The sequence below is a fragment of the Castor canadensis genome, chromosome X (genome assembly GCF_047511655.1).
Source record: "Castor canadensis chromosome X, mCasCan1.hap1v2, whole genome shotgun sequence".
Lineage (NCBI taxonomy): Eukaryota > Metazoa > Chordata > Mammalia > Rodentia > Castoridae > Castor > Castor canadensis.
In genome coordinates, this window is record NC_133405.1 from 127,766,310 (window position 1) to 127,784,599 (window position 18,290).

The 18,290-nt window shown below is 40.7% G+C and overlaps 2 protein-coding genes and 1 long non-coding RNA gene across 9 annotated transcripts in view; 1 reads left to right on the forward strand and 2 right to left on the reverse strand.

Moving 5' to 3' along the window:
• The window catches only part of Scml1 (Scm polycomb group protein like 1), a 14,080-nt gene extending 13,198 nt beyond the window's left edge, over positions 1–882 (reverse strand). For 2 of the 4 annotated variants that reach the window (XM_074063567.1, XM_020186520.2), the window contains exon 1: positions 655–882. The gene's annotated coding sequence lies outside the window, so the exon portion shown is untranslated. Of the gene's footprint in view, positions 1–337; positions 582–654 lie in introns of those variants that run through there. The other 2 variants (XM_074063566.1, XM_074063564.1) reach the window with 2 other exon arrangements.
• LOC141419823 (uncharacterized) overlaps positions 1–15,848 on the forward strand; it is a 24,380-nt gene extending 8,532 nt beyond the window's left edge. The window contains exons 2-4 of the long non-coding RNA XR_012444545.1: positions 1,336–1,433; positions 4,701–4,754; positions 15,633–15,848. This is a non-coding gene — a long non-coding RNA (uncharacterized lncRNA). The remainder of the gene's footprint in view (positions 1–1,335; positions 1,434–4,700; positions 4,755–15,632) is intronic.
• Positions 2,338–18,290, reverse strand: part of Nhs (NHS actin remodeling regulator) — a 324,344-nt gene continuing 308,391 nt past the window's right edge. For 2 of the 4 annotated variants that reach the window (XM_074063560.1, XM_020186518.2), the window contains exons 4-9: positions 17,278–17,340; positions 15,102–15,294; positions 12,381–12,512; positions 8,520–11,495; positions 8,082–8,208; positions 2,338–6,492 (exon numbers count right to left, since the gene is read on the reverse strand). In XM_074063560.1, the coding sequence (XP_073919661.1) occupies positions 5,883–6,492; positions 8,082–8,208; positions 8,520–11,495; positions 12,381–12,512; positions 15,102–15,294; positions 17,278–17,340 (4,101 nt within the window). In that variant the 3' untranslated portion in view covers positions 2,338–5,882. The other 2 variants (XM_074063562.1, XM_074063561.1) reach the window with 2 other exon arrangements.

The following is an 18,290-nucleotide window of genomic DNA, read 5'->3' on the forward strand; positions in this document are numbered from 1 at the left end:
GATCCCCACATTCTAGTTTTTCCTCACTGGGGCACCTGCCCGCTTGAAGCAAAGAACAAGCTTGGTACGTCTTTATTTTTCTCCTCATTAATGTACCCACAATGCAACTGCGATGGCACTGTCTTTGCCCAAACGCCTTCACCACTTCAAAATCTATGTCCCCATCTCAACAAATTTGCCAATCCTTTAAACTCCAAATTCTGTCAGAGTGAGTCCTTCCTCACCCCCCGCACCCGCCTTGGCCATGCTCAACGCCGCCCCTGCCTCGGCCATCTTTGCTCCGCCGCCCCCGCCTCGGCCATCTTTGCTCCGCCGCCCCCCACCCCCGACGCCTCACCCCAAGTAAGAGAAAAGCTGAAAAGGGATTAAATCGTCCAGAAAGTCAGCACGAAGCAGCACTTCCTATAAGTGGGCACATCGCCAAAGCTCCAGCGGTGGCGTCTGGGAGGAGGCCCTGAGAAACGCCACAGACGCCCCGCTCTCGTAGCGCTCTGCGAGAGTGCACACTCGTTCTTCACGCAAAGCACAACCACCTCAGGAGAGTCCCAGCCACCAAGCGAATCCCTTCACAGGGCTGGTGCTCCGCACCTGGCACTCACACAGTCCTGACGAGAAAGTAGAAGGAGAGAATAAAATAGCCCTCGACAGACTTACTCTGCCTGGTCCAGAACCTACCACACCAGCCTGCAGTGGGCACCGCCAGACAGGTTGCTGCCGCAAGGCCTAAACCTCCCAGCTCGGGGCGGTTACGGCCACTGGCAGGACTGAAGCGTTCTTGTGCCGGAAATCAGGTCTGACCTCGTGTCGTGCGCGTGTCGCAAGGCCCGGGGTGCGAGGAACCCTGGAGTAGACCAGTGCGCTTTAGAATGCACGCATGCGCAGCTGGTGAAGGGCGCCCATGAACACACCCACCCTTTGATCGACCTATCTGTGGGCGACCGAAAAACCTTTTAGCAGGGCAGCCTTTTCTTCTTGACCTTATGGCTGGGCTCAAGCATAGAAGGGGAGCATTGGTAGGGAGACAGCAGCACGGAGGGGCCTTACTGCCTCCTGCAAGGCCTGGACACTCTATTAATGCTCCTAACTGGGCATCAAATCCCAGATTGTCATTTGCAGAGGCGGGAATTGGGGTGCAATATCAACCTTTCTGGTGCAACTCTCTCACGTGGACACAGGTTTCTGAGGTGGTGCACATGAAACCTCCAGAGATGGCTGTGGTTCAGGGAGACTGGCTACCTAGGGCGTAGTAGTTGGGCTTCCACACTTTTGTTGTATGGTTGAGAAATATTCTTGTTTGCATATAATCCCTTTCCCTCTCCCTCTGTGCTCCACCAGGGATGTCCACCTTGACTGGCTTCCAAGAATACAAGTCAGCGCCTAAATATGAATGGAGACAGGGGTGGAGCCTAAGCAATTGTCATATGCTTGATATGGTAAGAACATGGGGAAGTTATTTCCAGTCTCCAACAAGCACAGATTGGAGTGCAGAATTAGCACAGATCCTGGAGCCATATTTGTTGGGTTTGAACCCCAGTGCCAACAGATAGTTGCTCTATGACCTTGGGCAAGCCAAGTAATGGTGCTTAGTTTCTCCCTCTATAAAATAGGCACAACGTGGGAAGTACATGTGTTAGTGTATGCGAAGTACTTAGAACACTATCTGGCACACAAGTTTGCTATGTGACATTATCTAGTGGCATAATATCTTACATATATCAAGGTTGCTAATCTTGGGAAGGAGGCATAGTCTGAGTAATTATCAGAAGCAAAGCAGGCAAGTGTTTCAAAGTAAAGCCATAAATCTTTTCCTGGTCCAGAAAGGAGCTACAAGTAAATTGGCTTGGATGTTGGAAATATGTTTCTTCTTCTCAAATATGAAACTAGCCAGGTGTGATGGCTCACATCTGTAATCCCAGCTACTCAGGAGGTAGAGATCAGGAGGATCATGGTTGGAGACTAGCTAGGGCAAAAAGTTAGTGACACCCCCATCTCTATCAGTGAAGCTGGGCATGGTGGCACACATCTGTCATCTGAGTTATGAGGGAGGCTTAAATAGGATGTCCAGGTTGGCTGTAAAAAGCTGGACCCTATTCCAAAAATAACAAAAGCAAAAACAGCTGGGGGCATTGCTCAAGTGATAGAGCTCTTACCTAGCAAAATCAAGGCCCTGAGTTCAAACTCCTGTATAGCTAAAAAAGTACATATGTATAGATTAGTGCCCATTATAGATAACTGTATTTTTCTCTGGCTTTTGCCCTAATACATCCTTTATGTCCAGCTGCCTATAAAAGTTTGTGAAACTCCAAAAATAAAACTAAATAACAGAAAAACCAGACGTTTAATTGCAGTCACGTTTATTTGCAGTTTCTATACACACTTTCTAGGTAATCAAACTTTTCTGATACATTTTTTTAGAGGGGTTCACAATGAAACTGTCACCGTTTTTACTAAAAATAAATACAAGACTTAAAGTGTTGCACAGCTCTAAAATATACAAAGGCTTGGATTGAATGTAAACGTTGAAAACATCTTACAAAAGAAACCATCTTTGCAACAATTTAAAAAGTTCATATTTACAAATATTACAAAAATACAAAATGGATGCAAGTCCATAAACCATTGTCTTTTGGGCCAGCATGAACTGGTTCTAGTACCAAAATAGTTACACTGTAACCTTCTTCATAGTTTTAAATTTGTTCTTCCCATCTAGTTCTCTAAGTACCACCACCACTGCAGCAAATGTACTTACTCACTGACCTTTGGCAAAAGCAAACTGCATGTTTTGTTTGCTCCGACTAGTCCATGTCCTCTACTTAGCCAAAAACAAAACAAAACAACAAAAAAATCAAAGCAGAATCAAAAAAAGGAAAAAAATTCCCCCACATGACATAGACATGTTGTATGAACATAAAAGAACAAAAAAAAATTAGCATCAGTGCAAACAACAAGAAAAGTTCGGATTGATGTTCTTTACACTACCTAATGTGTGTAACCTGCTTTGAGCTGGCAGTGTTGGTAAAACAGCCCTAAACCTTGGTCTTGTTTGTTATGTAATAAAGCCAAGTAGAATATTTCAGATTATTAAGGAATTGCTTACTTTCTGACTCAGTTTGTTACACCCTACTCTTTTCCTCAGTGAATTTAAAATCCATCTTTATTTGGGTTTTTTTTAAATCTATGAAATATAAAATAGAGAAACTCTGCTATAGATTTTTAGAGTAAACAAAATAAGTAAAACTATGTTATAAGGGTTAGTTCTGTGATCATTACATATAGAAGGTATCTTATTGCCTCACAATTCAAGTCAATATGTATTTTAAAATATATATGGTACCATTACTTAAATTAATGTCAATAATAAAAAGGTGACATTTTTATTAAAGCCAATCATATGTTTTCTATTCAAGATTTAGAATCATTTTCAAAGCCCACATACCTTTCTTCACGCTTAAAAAACCCCTAGCTACACAAAATCCATACTGCAAACGAACTGCTTTTATGAAAATTACAAACGATCATCTATCGTGACTGGAAAGAATGGTTTCTTATCGCATTTATCTAAAAACTTTAATTTCTAAAATTTTGCCAAGTGTACTTTTCAAAGCATGAGACAGATTTGGTCATGTTCCCATGTGGTGTCAAACCATGCTGGTTTTCTTAATTGATGGGTTCCAATGAGAAATGATGGTCCTTTTTTTTTTTCAAACCCCAAAACATTTTTCTTTTAATAAAAAGTATAACACTTTGTAAATGTTCAAACCCTTTACCAGGTAGCTTATCTATTCCCAGCACACATCAGTACATATGTTCGTTTCTCTCTCGCTCTCTCTCTCTCTTTCTCTCTCTCTCTCTGTCTCTCCTCCCTCTCCCCCTCCTCCTCTCCCTCTTCCCTCCACCCCCAGCACCCATTTTACATACTAGAATGACAAGAAATTAAGTAACACGATTTGGTAGTAAAAACAAATAGTAGAAGCCAGACATTTTTTTTCTTTCCAAACAAACAAAACACCGACAGCAATCAGATTCTCTAATTCTTATCTATAAATCTTAAAATGCATTTCTATTAAAACACAGTATCTTCTTAGAGCAGGCTTGCTCCTTCATTTTGTAGGAGTTAATCCCAAACTGTAAACGCCCTTTCATACATCCTGCTTTCCCAAACACCACTTGCAAAGGCATAAAGCCAGCTGCTCATCAATTTCTTGGTAACCCTGGTGTGTCGTATCATTCTAATCACATTCTAGTCTTTTATAGGTCATATCCCTTCTTAGTTCTCTCTACCTCTCCCATTCAAAATCTAGTCTAAGTACACAGCTGCTTATATGTCTGACATGATTCCAAACATTAGTATCAGTTCATGTTAAAATCAGAGGTGTGAAAAACCACTTGCAGATTTCAACTTGTAACATTTTTTTTCAGTTTTAAGACAAGAAAATTCAAGTAATTTCAAGTAATTCAGCTTGTTTCCCTGCCTTCATTTTATCAGAGCATCTGCTCTGACATTTCCTTCCCACCCACCACCCTCCCCTTTCACCATCAAGCAGATATAGTTAAACCAGACAAAAATTCAGTTGTATGTAGCATTGTGAACCAGAACCATTCCCCACACTCCCCTTTAACAGTGAATATAAATAATGCATATACACATGCCTATTTCCCAACTACATTGTTCACAGTGTCATTTCTGTTATCTTTTTTAGGTAGCATGAATCTGATCAGCACAGAGAGAAAGCTTCACTGAAAACTCATCGCAGGTACTTACTGATAAATCAATAGCTCTGTGGCATGCTTAGGTCTTATTTTTGTAAGTTTAAGAACCTGGAGCTAATTGCTTAACTGTTTAAGGAGTTTAAAGATTCTAGTCATTGGCTTATGACTATTTATGTTCCCAGTAGCCTAATATAAAGTATAACCTAAAATTAACTACTGGTTTCCCTACTTAGTCTCTTTAAAGCAATCCACTGGAAAATAAGTCTGAAGGACGCTGTCAAATGCTGTTTTTCAGGGCTCTGTGTTGAGAATGATGACTTCTCTCGTTGATAAAAAGAAATCAATCAAAAGCATGCTTTTTCATTCTGTCCAAATTACTACATGGCTAATTGTAGCCACGAGTCGCTATTAGCTTGTTTATGCTATAATTTGTCACAAAAATGAGTAGATCTGAATTCATATATTAAATTAATCACATTTCAGTATATGACCTCAAGATTTCCTTTAATTCACCAGTTTTAAATTCATATTTGAGATTTATCACTCAGAAATCACGTTGGTGGACATTTAAATATGGTATTTGATATGAAAATGGTATTCACAGAATACAGTTATTAACTTTATTTTTGTGTGTTGTATAAATAGTTGGTGCACTGTAGATAATTGGCCACATGTCCACTCATCATTGATAAATCTATTCACACATTTTATCAAAAATATGATATTTACATATGTGTAGTTCTTTCTTCTAAATTTTGCTTTAATTCATTTTAATGTAAAAAAATACCAAACCTCCAGAGTAATTTCATCTCCTTAAAGAATCACGACCGACAGTGAGGGCTTTAGTTTCTGAATAGGCAGCTCTGGGAAAACCTTGTTTACGTTTCATGAAAATTAGTTATTTCTATATTCTCTTTTATCACAGGGAATGAGATCAGATAAATCAAACTAAGCTAAAGAAAACCATGAAAGACAGTGCAGCTACGTAAAACAAGGAAACCAATCAAGAATGACTAAACCACTTTGTTTCCCCAGCATATATTTAGAAATTCATTGCTAAGCAGTGATGCTACCCCATCCTGTTGGGACCTCTCCCACCTCCTCCATGGTGTCCCTACATCCTCTCATCACTAAGGGTTTGGGCGTTTTGGCGACAGCCTGGCACCGGCAGCCTATGTGGAGCTCTGGGAGGAGCGGTCATCATGTGGACTCCCATCAGAGTTTTCTGTCTCTCCCTCAGAAATGGCCTGCATGGGTGTGTTGTACAGCCGGCAGCGGACACTGTAGCGGCTGCTGCTGGCCACAGGGGGGGCCCGGGATCGTCCAACCCTGGCTGATGCTGAGGTGGCAAAGTTCTTTGAAGAGAACCCTTCTGCATTGACTCGTGGGGAACACGGAGAGAGTGGGGACAATGCCTCGGCCCCAGGTGACCCTTGATGGGCATCATCGGTGCTTTGTGGGGACTCCACTGTGAGGTCCCCAGGAGGCTTAGGCAGAATAGGGCTCTTCAGGATCTCTGTGGCTGACATGCGGTAACTGGAATCAGAGCGACTGCCTTTTTTGAGAAGCAGCAGCTTAAACTCTTCGTTGGATGTGTTGGACTTTTTGGCATTTCGGTAGATGAGACCGGGAGACCTCTGGCTGTTTGCAGTTGTCACATTGCTGCTGGGTGAAGTGACAGAACTGCTGCTGCTGCTGCTACTGCTACTGAGGGGAACTCTTGATTTGCTTCGAACAGACATGTCCCTAGAATCTTTTCTGCCAAGTACTTTCCTCTTGGATCTTTGAAGAAAAGAGAAAATAGGGAAAAATCTGAATCCACATACAATTTTATGAAGCAAAAAATGTTCCTTCCCATCGTAAATGTTCCATCTATATCTACTTTTTTTTTTGAGGTACTGGGATTTGAACTCAGAACGTACACCTTGAGCCACTTCACGAGCCCTTTTTTTGTGATGGGTTTTTTTCAAGATAGGGTCTTTCGAACTATTTTGCCGGGGCTGGCTTCGAACCGCGATCCTCCTGATCTCTGCCTCCTAAGTAGCTAGAATTACAGGCGTGAGCCACAGGCACCTGGCTTCCATCTACTTTTAAAGAACATTGTGTATGGGGGGGGGATACTGAGCCTTAGGATTGTAGATATGATGAGTAAGACACATTTGGTGCCCTTGTGACACTCACAGGTTCGGGGAAGTTCTCTAATAACCAGTGGGCATCAACTGGGTTCTAAAGATGACCTTTTCAGACAATGACTAATGTGGAGGATTGAGGTTCTAGAAACGGACTTACTGGGATCAGAAGAAAATTAAGAAAATACTGCTATCTGACTTCCAGTTACAGTGTGTTGAAAGACTGTGGCTTTTTCCTATTAAATCTGTCTCTACAGTATAGGAGTAGGCACTGGCTAGCTCAGTCGGATATGAGCTTTGCTCTCCGAGGTCTATTTCCTGCTCTGTTCTTTGGTTGTTAGCTGTAAAGAATTTGTAATTGTTCCAGATATGGGCCAGTGATCACAAGAGCATAGGAGGCTAAATGAGCACGACCCTGTCCTGGGAAAGCAACCCAGAGCATCCCATGAACCCTTTTCATGGGATATGGGCATTTGTTTTGGAAATGAAGGCCAGTGTTATTAAATTTAAGTTTAACAAGAGAAAACAAAAGGGAGCAATTATTAGTTGTCCCAAGTTATGAAACAAGCAAGTATATACAATGTCTTGTCTTAAACTTGCTGCTGTGATTGTTTTGATGAATAAACTTATATTTGTCTCTACTAAGGTATGACTATAGCTTTGAGCATATTGTTTAGGTTCAAGAAATTACTTAAAAGTCAGAGGGCTAGGGGTATACCTCAGTGGTAGAGTGCTTGCCTAGTATTTGTGAGGCTCTGGGTTCCATCACTACCACAAATCAATCAGTCAATAAACTAATTAAAAAGAAAAATATATTTATAGAAATACATGTATTTATATCAGAGATTACACCAAGAGTTTGAGCTTTCCTTCCAAGTCCCCCATATACAATGAATTATGCTAATAAAAAATGGAAAAAAAAAGAGGGCACCTTGAAAACAAATTTGTTCTAGAATGTCTTTCCTGGGTAAAACCCCAACATCTTCCCCTTGGTGGTTCTTATGAAACTGTCTCAATTGAGGTCTATCTTTATATAAAGACTATATAGATAAACTATATATAAAGATTTGTATTTCCCAGCTTGCACTTAAGTCTACCAATTCGATTTAGAATAATAATTTTTCCTTGCTTGCTTTTGCGGAACATATTACAAGTGGGAAAGTGTTTGATGAGACACTTGAAAAGGCAGCGTCTTTGCTGTGCCTTTTGTTTGGGGAAACTTGATAACTAACACCGCCTCACCTGTGAATGACGGCAAATAAATCCTCAGTCGTTCGAGGTTTGTTTGGAGATGCAAACACACCCTCCGCTTCAGCTTGGGAGTCTTCACTAAGTGGTGAAGTGATGGAGTCATCACTCGGTGACGATTCTTCAAAAAAGAACAGAAGCATCTTTAAGAGGAAGCTACTCAGTTCAGTACTGTGCTTCGCTGACCCAGCGCTCAAAAACATAGGAGGTATCACCATTTTTAAAATGAGAGAGAGAAAGAGAGAGAGATCTGCCAAACTTTAGCCTCTCGATAACAAAAGCTTTTATCTCAATTGTTTTAACAAGTGAAAAGGAATAGCGGGGGAAACCAACACCCAGGGCTGTGCAGTATTAAGGGAAATGTAAGAAAGAAAAAGTACAGCAAATGCCATAAGAAACATTTCCATCACGACAAAGGCATCAAGGACTGACCTTTCAATGAAGCCTCATCCACATTTCCTTGGGTCTCCTCTGCTCTGCTGTTATCAGAGGCACTTTTGGGTGAAATACCTGAAGCAATATTTTCCTGCTCGGAATATTTTTCAGGGAATGAATTTACAGTGGATGTCTCTGATTCATAGCAAATATTCCCAGGCACTTTGTCATGGTGGCGGCTCACAGCAAGTTGATGCTTACGCTGATTGCTTATGTCTGTTGCTCTAGTTGGTGAACTGGACTGAAATGTGACTACATCCACAGATTCAGGTTGGGCAATTTCTTCCTGATCCATGCAGGGTGTTTTCGGTACCTGCTCTAGGGCTCCATCTGGGCCAGCTCCACACTGTATTATTTTACCATCCAGAACATTTGGGCGGGCAGCAGAAACTCTCTGAAATTCTTCAGTTGGAACCCCACAGTTTTTACTTGTGTTTTCTGGAATAGACTCACTTTCCATCTGTATTTGGTCTTTTGTGGCATTTGAATCTAGAAGATTGCTACCAGCTGAGGTTTCAGTTTCTGGATGGCAGTGGTTCTTCAAATCAAAAGCAGGGTTCTTTTCCAAATGTAGTTTATCTCGTCCCATCTCAACTGCAGAGGAGTCTAAAAAGGTCAGTATGGAGTCTTCAGCGGAATACTGACGGGATATTGATTTCTTTGCTGCATGTGGCCCAATCTTACCTGGAGACAAGGCAGCCATTGTGAGAGTGCTCTCCTCTAAGTAGGTGAGATCTGTACTGTTGCTCTCTTTTTGTTTAACTTCTTCAGATTTACTGATGGACCTAAGGTTAACAGATTTCAGGACTGTCGGTGTAATTGCAAGGGATGGTGGAGGATTTGACCTCAGTGTGTCTCCTACCATGTTTTGCTTATGAGTAAAAACATGCAATGGATGACGGTGGTAGAATGGTTTATTCAGGACGTTATGAAGAGCACTTAGGTCAAGATGGGTGGGAGGTATAATTGGAAGTTCAAGATCTTTACTTAGTGCTAGGGTTCCATCTTTTAAAGAGGGTTGCTGTAGGGAGGATTTCCTTTCTGGGACTTTAGGTTTTCTTTTGCTACCTCCAGGAGACAATGGACCTGAAAAGAAAGCTGTAGGGAAAGAGGACGTTGGCGTTTCAGATTGGCTTGAGTAACCACTTGATGGAGATGCCAAGCCAGCCAGCTTTTCTGGAGAAGCCAATTTAAACTCGTTGTCAACAGAAGGAAGTGATGGGGTGGTGGCCCTTGATTCTGATTGGGATGTTTGGGATTCAGAGCTCTCTGGAGATTTGATGCATTCGATAACTGTGGTACCTGTAGCCGTGCTTGAATTAGATAAGGATCGGTAAGGATCATTTGTTTTCAAGTCATTTAGAAGCCAGAGGTCTGCATAGTGAGTTGATTCAGCACCTTCATCTTTGAATGGTGGAATATCTGTTGTGTCTAACTGAGGTTCCTTAATACTGAGTTCACTCTGGTTCATCCAAGAAGGTTCCTGCTTGGTGGGAAGATTGGCATTTTCCATTCGAGAAGGCGTGTTAGAGAAATCAAGAGGCAGCTTCATTTCCCTGGAGCTGTGAGGCAGGTGCTGGCCACTGCTTAACTTTGGTTCTTTCTTCTCAGAAACATCTGCATTTGCATCGGTCTTCCTCAGTGATGAGCTACGTTTAGGTGGGGTTGGCTTTGCCTTTGGTTTCCTGAAAGAGATGCTTGGTCTCGTCTGCCTTCTGTGGTCTAAGTAGTCCTGCCAGGCACAATCCGGAAGACCAGGAGGAACTCCGACGCCTTGGCCGTTCTCTGGGCCGAGGGCTGCATAGTGACAGACATAGCTCTTATTACCTTTGAGACCACAGTCAAAGTGCATGGAAGTATAGTATCCTTCTGTGTCTACTGAAAAGTGAGAGCTAGTATCTGCTTTGTCTGATGGAGACTTTTCCAGAAAGCTGTCATAAGTGGCCATGCTTGTGAAGCTTGGGCAGCCCAGGCTATCTGCCTTGGGACGCTCAGGGCTAAAATCTTGCCGGCAGGATGCATCATGATGGTGGTGTAGGTAATTCCACTCACTGTCACTGGTGTTGCTGTTGTTGGGGTCATCCAGCAGATCTGCAACAGTGGAGGTAAAGGAATTAGCCCGGTGGCCTCTCACTTTATCCAAGTTGTCATTGAACTGCTCTGTCACAAAGACATTAGTGTCCTCATTAGCATGAGGAGCTGTGTTTAGTGACAACTCCGAGTCACAGTGTGAAGAGCCAGTGAGGGGAGGAGAAGCTGCAGGAGGGATTGTTTCTGAGGTCTGCGAGGGGCATGTAGAGCTGCTTCCACTCCAATTACCACTGGATGACTGATGGTCATCTTTCTGGTCCATGTGGCTGCCAAGAAGGACACCAGCCGTGGAGATGCAGTGGATGGGGCTCCCAAAGGTGTCTGAGTTGGAGGAGATGTCACAGCTGCCAGAGTCAGCAGCCATTCGGGATAGACGTGACCTCCCTCTCTCACTTAGCTTGTGCTGGGGGCTGTGAAGATGTTGAGAACAAGCCAGGCCCAAAGCAGGCTGGTGTTCCTGTCCACTTGGGCTGCTTGGAGGCTCACTGCAATCATTAGGGGTTCTTTCATGGTCACCCACAAAAGGTTCTCCCTCTTCATATGTTGAGGGTTTAGCACCGACTTTGGGGTCTGCATCTCCACCTCTGTTACCCTCTCGAGGAAGGCTCCGAGACCTTGTGCGGCTGCTCACTGCAGGAGTAAACATGGTGTCACCTTTGTCTGCCAGGGCAGAAATGTTGCCGGCGGAATGAGAAAGGGAAGCTGCAATGCTTTGACCCCTTTGAGCTCTGATTCTCCTTCTGGATGGGGCAGCAATCAGAATATCCTCGGTTTGACATTCAGAGTCTCTGGTTCCAGACCTCCTATTGACAGTATTGGAGGGGTCTGGGTTTGTGTGTACAATCACATTCCTTTCCCTGGCCACTGGTGATTCATCAGAATCTAAGACACATGGAAAACACAGTGACATTTATCAGCAGACTAACAGGCATTTTGAAAGACGTTTGCAAATCTGAATGCTAGCATGTTACAACTTTCTCTTAATAGAAAAAAACATGAATATACAAAATTAGGAGAAAGTTAAATGCTTTTACTCTGTTCTACGTATGTGGGTATGTATATTTACATATCTATATATGTATGTATACAAATATACTAAGAGAAGGTATGCTTTTATATCTTTTATGAATTATCTCTCATCACTTTCACATTAATGTGTCCTCCAAAGTGACTACTTTTTCTTTAACTAAAGTATGTTTTATCTTTTTGGCTGCTGTTTTTCATTTGCGGTTTACAGTATAAACATAATAAAATAAAAATCATAGACTTCATTATAAGAAATACAAAATCTTGTTAACAAGAGATGCTACTATAATAATTTTAAAATAGGAAGAGATATTCTAAACACTTTGAGCACAAAAATGTCACCCAAAGGTATCATATTTTCAAAATTCAGTATCTGCATATGCTCAAAGTTTACCTTTCAAAAAATTAAAGCCATAAAAGTATGAAATTACAGTTTCCCAACTATCCCCCTTCATTGAATCTTGTTACTTTTTATTCAGTTTCTACCTGAATAAAGCATTTTTAAAATGGCAAAATACTATATTTCAGCGAGAAGACTTGACTGTACACATCTCAATCTATAACGTTAAACCTTTACAGTCAAGACCAGAGAATTTAAAAAGAAAATCATAGCACTTGGCTTGCTGAAAACCTTTTCTAGTTAAAATATTTAATATTTTTAAGGAAACCAGTTGAAGGCTGTCCACTTCACCTCCTTATACTCTGCCCTAGACAGAAACCACATTTTTTTTTATACCACACCTATTTCTTGTTGAACTCTTCTGGGGATACCGGAGATGGTTTTCCTCCTCCTCAATTTTCGTCTCCGCTGTAGTACGGATTGTGAATGAACGAGAGAACAGCGTATACTAGCCTCTCTGTCAAAACCAACTCCTGCAACCCACAAACAGGTCTCATTAGTCTTTAGAAATGGCAAACAAATTGTCATTTGCTTGGAACACAGTGATATTTATTGGTTGGGAGTAAGGGAAGAGTTTGGATTAAGCCTGTGAACAAATATAAGGCAGTCCTTATTCAGCTTCTATTTAAATTATGCTGCAGTACATTAAGCTTTACTTCTAAATGCAGCTCTCCACAACAGCTTGCACTGCCAAAAGTAACAAGCAAAAGAGGAAAATCAAAAGAAAGAAGTGAAAAAGACATCAGAAAAGCACTCTCACACTGAAATGACTCCTTTGGGATTTATAACCTTTAGTCACTACTATTTACTGGTCTATTTCTGGGCTCTCTGAAACTGATACCTTTGCATAGTAGATCAGTAGCCAAGATGTTAACCTGAATTAGTTCAGCTAACATATCCTGACCCATTTCTCCATTAAAAGCGCCTTTGTGAGTTTTTCCCCTCCACCTCCCATGCCCAAACTTTCCTCTCTAGGCGCGCACACACACACACACACACACTGCTGTGAGGAAACACAACAGCTTGGGAATTTGTTTTTTTTAACTATCCTGTAACTCCGTCTACTTTCTTCTGTTGACTAAATTGGATGCTTTTTGATTTAGCACCAGATGCCCTTCCAATATGAAATAAACATACGGAGGAGTTCCCAGTCCTATAGTTGAACAGATCTACCTTCTGTACCAAGTAAAGCTGGAATCTCCATCGTTAAACCATTTGTTTGTCAGTTTTTTTACACGTACAGGAGTCAACCGTGATGGTTATTAGATTCTCTCTCTAATCACATGATTGACACTACTCGCAGTCTTATCAAAACTAGCAAGATAAGAGAGGTGAGAAGCTCAAACTGTCTGGCCTAGGAGTTTTCAGAGTGAGCTTCACCTCAGGAAGCCACAGTGCTGTGCTTTGGAATTTAATCACCTCATCATTTATTCTGATTATTACGCACAGGGCCGATGGCAGGTTAAATCTTGGTTAAACCTGTATAATTAAGCAGTTGAGTTCTGCTTAGCATCGCAGTGCCAAAAGTTTCTAGAATTCACTTTGAAATACCTGTCACATGATGAATGATTACAATATTATGAGAGAATCCACACTAACGGAATTTTCCTTTCTTGGCTCCAACCAAAAATTAACATCCTTTTTCTAATATTAATGGTTATAGGACACATGGTACAGAGACGCAGACACTGAGTTATATGGGTATCATTAACAATGTTCTCGTTAAAACTCTTGGAATCAGCATCTAATCTAGGCTTTAGTCTGAGAGTTCCTGAAATAAAGCAGAAAGAAAAATCTTCCCTTTTTGCTGATCACAAGATGACGACCCATACTCATAGCACTAAATTTGAAAAGATTTTCCTTACAGTGCCGGGAAGGAAGCAGGTGCTGCTTGTAATCAGCTGTTCCCTGAACTGAAAATTAGTTTAACAGGGTGCCAAAACGATCCATTTTAGCAGCTGAACTCCACTACTACATCCCATTTAAATTATAGAGAGCAGATAAGTACACATCTTTAGAAAAATTTATACTAAAAGTTAAATAGGTCATCAGGAAAATTAAGTCCCACCTCACCACTGGTCAGTCAACTAGAACTCCTTTTTTTTTTCAGGTGGGAAATAATATCTGTCCCAGATACCTGGTCCTTTTGCTCCCCATTCTATGTGAGAGAAAATCTGAGTGGGATTAATAATAGCTATGTCCAAAATGCATCACAAGAGACATGCAATCTTTAGTCACATGGCACTAAGATGAAAACCAGGTATACCATGGCTGCTTTGAAATTTTCCATACACAAACAAGGTAAAATATGTTTAAAGAATCCCAATGGATAGATCATTTAATTTCTATCTTTGAAAGAATATTTTAAAATATTATTTGACTTATAACAAGATTACCAGAGCCAATTGTAGGATTCACAATTGCTGCCAATAAACTTTAAAGCCCGGCTAGACATCCATTCTACCTAGTCTGATATTCAAACTCAAGACACAGGAAGAGGAAAATAAGACTGGCTTGCTGGTTTTAAAATTGAATTCAGCATTCATCTATGTATCCATATGTTTTTTATGTCAAAAATCCCTAAAATCAAAACAGCTGTCTAATGGTCTTTTCTTTAAAAAAAAAAAAAAGCCTACCTTTATCCAGGGAAGCATGAAACCAGATTTTCTAGTTGGTTGCCAGGACCTTACTTGCAGTTTTAGAAACCTGGGGTTTGCTGTTTTCTTTCTTGCAGTGCCACACGTCATTATCATGTGATTAATCACTGCCACTTTCTCCATTATTTCAATAAGCTATGACCAAAGAGCTATTTGATGATTTTTTTCAAAAAGAAACTGTCCATCATTTACATAACAAGTAGTCCAGCAGCACATATGCAAATTGATGTTCCAAACCTGACAAAAGTATATTGAACATCATCTATGTTGTATTTTGATGAAAAAGGTATTCTGCATTTACAAAATGGCATTTTTAGCTTGTAGATGTAACAGCACAGGTTTTGAACATATTAAATATGCAGAATATTTGGACCCAACTGCCCCTAAGGAAAGAAACAACGGTACCAGTGACATTGATGGGAATAATGCAAGAAGAAATCACTTGGGCATCTTGTTTCATTTTCTCCTCCGGCGTTGGGAGAGGTAGTGCTTTGTTCCAGTTGGTCTGCTTGTCCAGTGTAGATGGGATATTGTGTATTGGGTTTTTCGGCCTCTGCCCTAACATGACATCTGTTTCTTCATCGTCTGGGGGGTGGGACTGCAAACAAAGTACATTCAGATTGAATCATCATAGCTTCTACATAGCACATACATAAGAAATTTAATAGTTTAGGCAAGAAAAATGAGGTCAGAGATAAGATTTTAAGACAAAGGAAGATTTCCTATAAATAGTAAGCACAACTGATTGAAAATATTATTTCAATAGTGAAGTGACACAACAGGAAAAAAATAGACTAATTAAACATGCTTTTCATATTAAATGGAATTAAGAGAGACAAAGTAGTCAGAAATGCCCAAACTTCAAACTGAAGAAAACTGCCTGTCTGGAGTCCAGTGAAAGGTAGATCCACTTTCTGACTCTTTATCTCACCATAGATTCCTACCAAACATCTTGAGAAATGTAGATGACTAGGATCAAAGGAAGAAGATGAGTTAAATGCTTATGAAAAGGCTCCAAAAATGTGCCCGAAAACCTGGAGTCAGGAGACATTCCAGAATGCACCACCTGAAGGACAATTCAACCTAATCTGAGAGGCCATTAAAACACAAGGAGTTCCTGGCACTGCAGGAGGATGGCTTTGGTGAGTAACATTTTTCAAAGTCAGCTGCATCAACACGGTATGTATGCACATGGAGAAGCAAAAGTGAAGAAGCCATCTCCCTCTTGAGGAGAAGACTGAAGTGGGTTTCTTTTTCAAATTGGAAGGGTCAGTCAAACAGTCTTAGTTTATTTTCTTTCAGTTTTGCAGTGCAAAACTTTTCTTCCAGCTGTGTCATTAGAGGCTTTGATTTCCATATGACATTTGAAAATTCTCTATCCAAACCTTTGATAAATATTAATACTGTCTAACTTTTATTCCAGGGTTGGGCTCTTAGCCCAGATTATTAAAAAAATCTCCAACCCTAGTTTTGATTTCAGTGTTGGGTTTCTAAACCAGGTTATTAAAAGACCCACTTTTCACCACTGACCCTAGTTTTATTTCTTTATACAATTGGAGGAAGGTAAGTACTGGTATAAAATAAATATTTTTTCCTCTTATTCCAGTAAGGTTTTAATAATACTCTGCACTAAAATCAGTATCTTAAAACAAAACTTCTAGTCCTCACATTTGGAAACATCATGCCCTGTTGACTCAGGGAATTTCATTTTTTTGTCTAAGAACTGTTCTCAAGTCCCCTTAAAGAACAGATTTCAGAGCCCCTTATTTAAAGGAACCCCCGGCATTTACTTACCTTATCAGAGGTTTCTGCAAAGCCCCCCAACACACCCAACAGGATATGATCCCCCCCTTGGGAAAAATGTGCTCGCCATGAACATTTTAGTAAAATATTGCAACCTTCTTTCTCCCTTCAGCTTTTGTGCAGATTCCAGCGAAGCCAATAGCTCAAATAAAGTTCGAGCACAAAAGACTTTGTTTCCTAGGTAACTTCCAAAAAGAAAAAAAAGTTTGGTGCGTGCAGAGAGAGAGAGAGAGAGAGAGAGAGAGAGAGAAAACTAGAGCCTAAGAGCAGAGCTAGAGAGAAACCCCCACCACCAGAGGCCTCATTTTGTAGGCAATTCCTTCCTTGAATAACAATAAACTGAGAAAGGATGAAAGGTTAGTGGCCTGACTACAGGCTCTGACCAGCAGCCAAAAGCACTTTTTATTTAATGATGACAGGGACAACTGGCTGCTGGAGAATCTTTTTGTCCCATTCTCTCTCTTTCTCTTTTAAATATAGGGCAAGTTGGAATTTTTTCTCTTCCAAACAACAAGGTCCAGGAGCAGCAATAGGTGATGTCCATGTTGAACAGAGCTGCAAAATGGATGGGGATAGCAAATAGGAAAAAAGCCAATGGCATCATCAAAATTATCTTTATTTAATTCAAGTTAGGAAAATACCAGTCTTTAAGTTGATTTAAAAGACCAACTGTTAGTTAGAAACAAGAGAGTTTGCAAAAAAGTTAAAGGAGCCAAAAAAGGGAGAGTGTCTGAAAAGATTAGGATAGGGCTGCAAAGAAATGTTCTAGAACCAGTACCTTTCTACTCCATGGGGCCATGTGGCAACACTCAGTGGGGGAGGGCGAACGGGTGCTGTTAAACTATGAACATAAAATGCAAAAAGAAAAAATTAAAAATGTACATACAGTACACCGTAGTTTGGCCAAACCTATGATTTTTAATGAATGAATATACTAGGATAATTCCTCTCTTTCTTCTAAATGAGTATTTTTGAGCAGTAGCATAAACAGTGGTTAAGAGCAGACTCTGGATCCAGGCTTCCTGCGTTCCAATTCTGACTACCTGGCTTATTTTCTGTATGAGTAGGTACAATTACTCAAGTTCTCTAGGGTCAGTTTTCTCATCTGTATTAAGATAGATAAATAAAAGCATCTACCCTCTGGGCTATTCTGAGGATTAAATGAATAAATATATGTAATATGCTTGGAAGAATCCTGGCAGTTAATATGTTCTATATGTTACTGTCTGCTACTTGTACAACTATTATTATTGCTTTTACCTTGTAGCTGTACAATATCAGTGGAAATGTGTTTGCAAATCATAACTTTCCCATCTTTTAGCTTCCAACCCCACTTGTAAATCTGGGGAAGACTGAATTATTTTCTTTTCTTACACTGATTTTCTTTTCCTGTGAACTGCTAGATGGCTCACATTTGCTTCTTCCTTATGGATTATACTTAGAGACCACCAGGTTTCATGAGGGTGTCTCCTGTGCAGTCTGCATACTCAGGAGGTCCCCCACACTTGGTTCAATGCTGTGTTGTCACTGTCTTAAACTTTTTCATTTTTGCATAAGAGATCCTGGATTTTCATTTTGCATTGGATCCTACAAATTATGTAGCCAGTCCTGGGTAACCAGTATTCCTTTTTCAGGATCTACTGAGAAGGGCATTGAAACTCTTTTTGTTGTTGTTCTTTGAGAGAGGGTTTTTCTGTGTAGCCCAAGATGGCCTCCAACTTGCAATCTCCAGCTTCAGCCTCTCAAGTGCTGAGATAATAGTTATGGGCCCCCACGCCCACCTTGAAACTC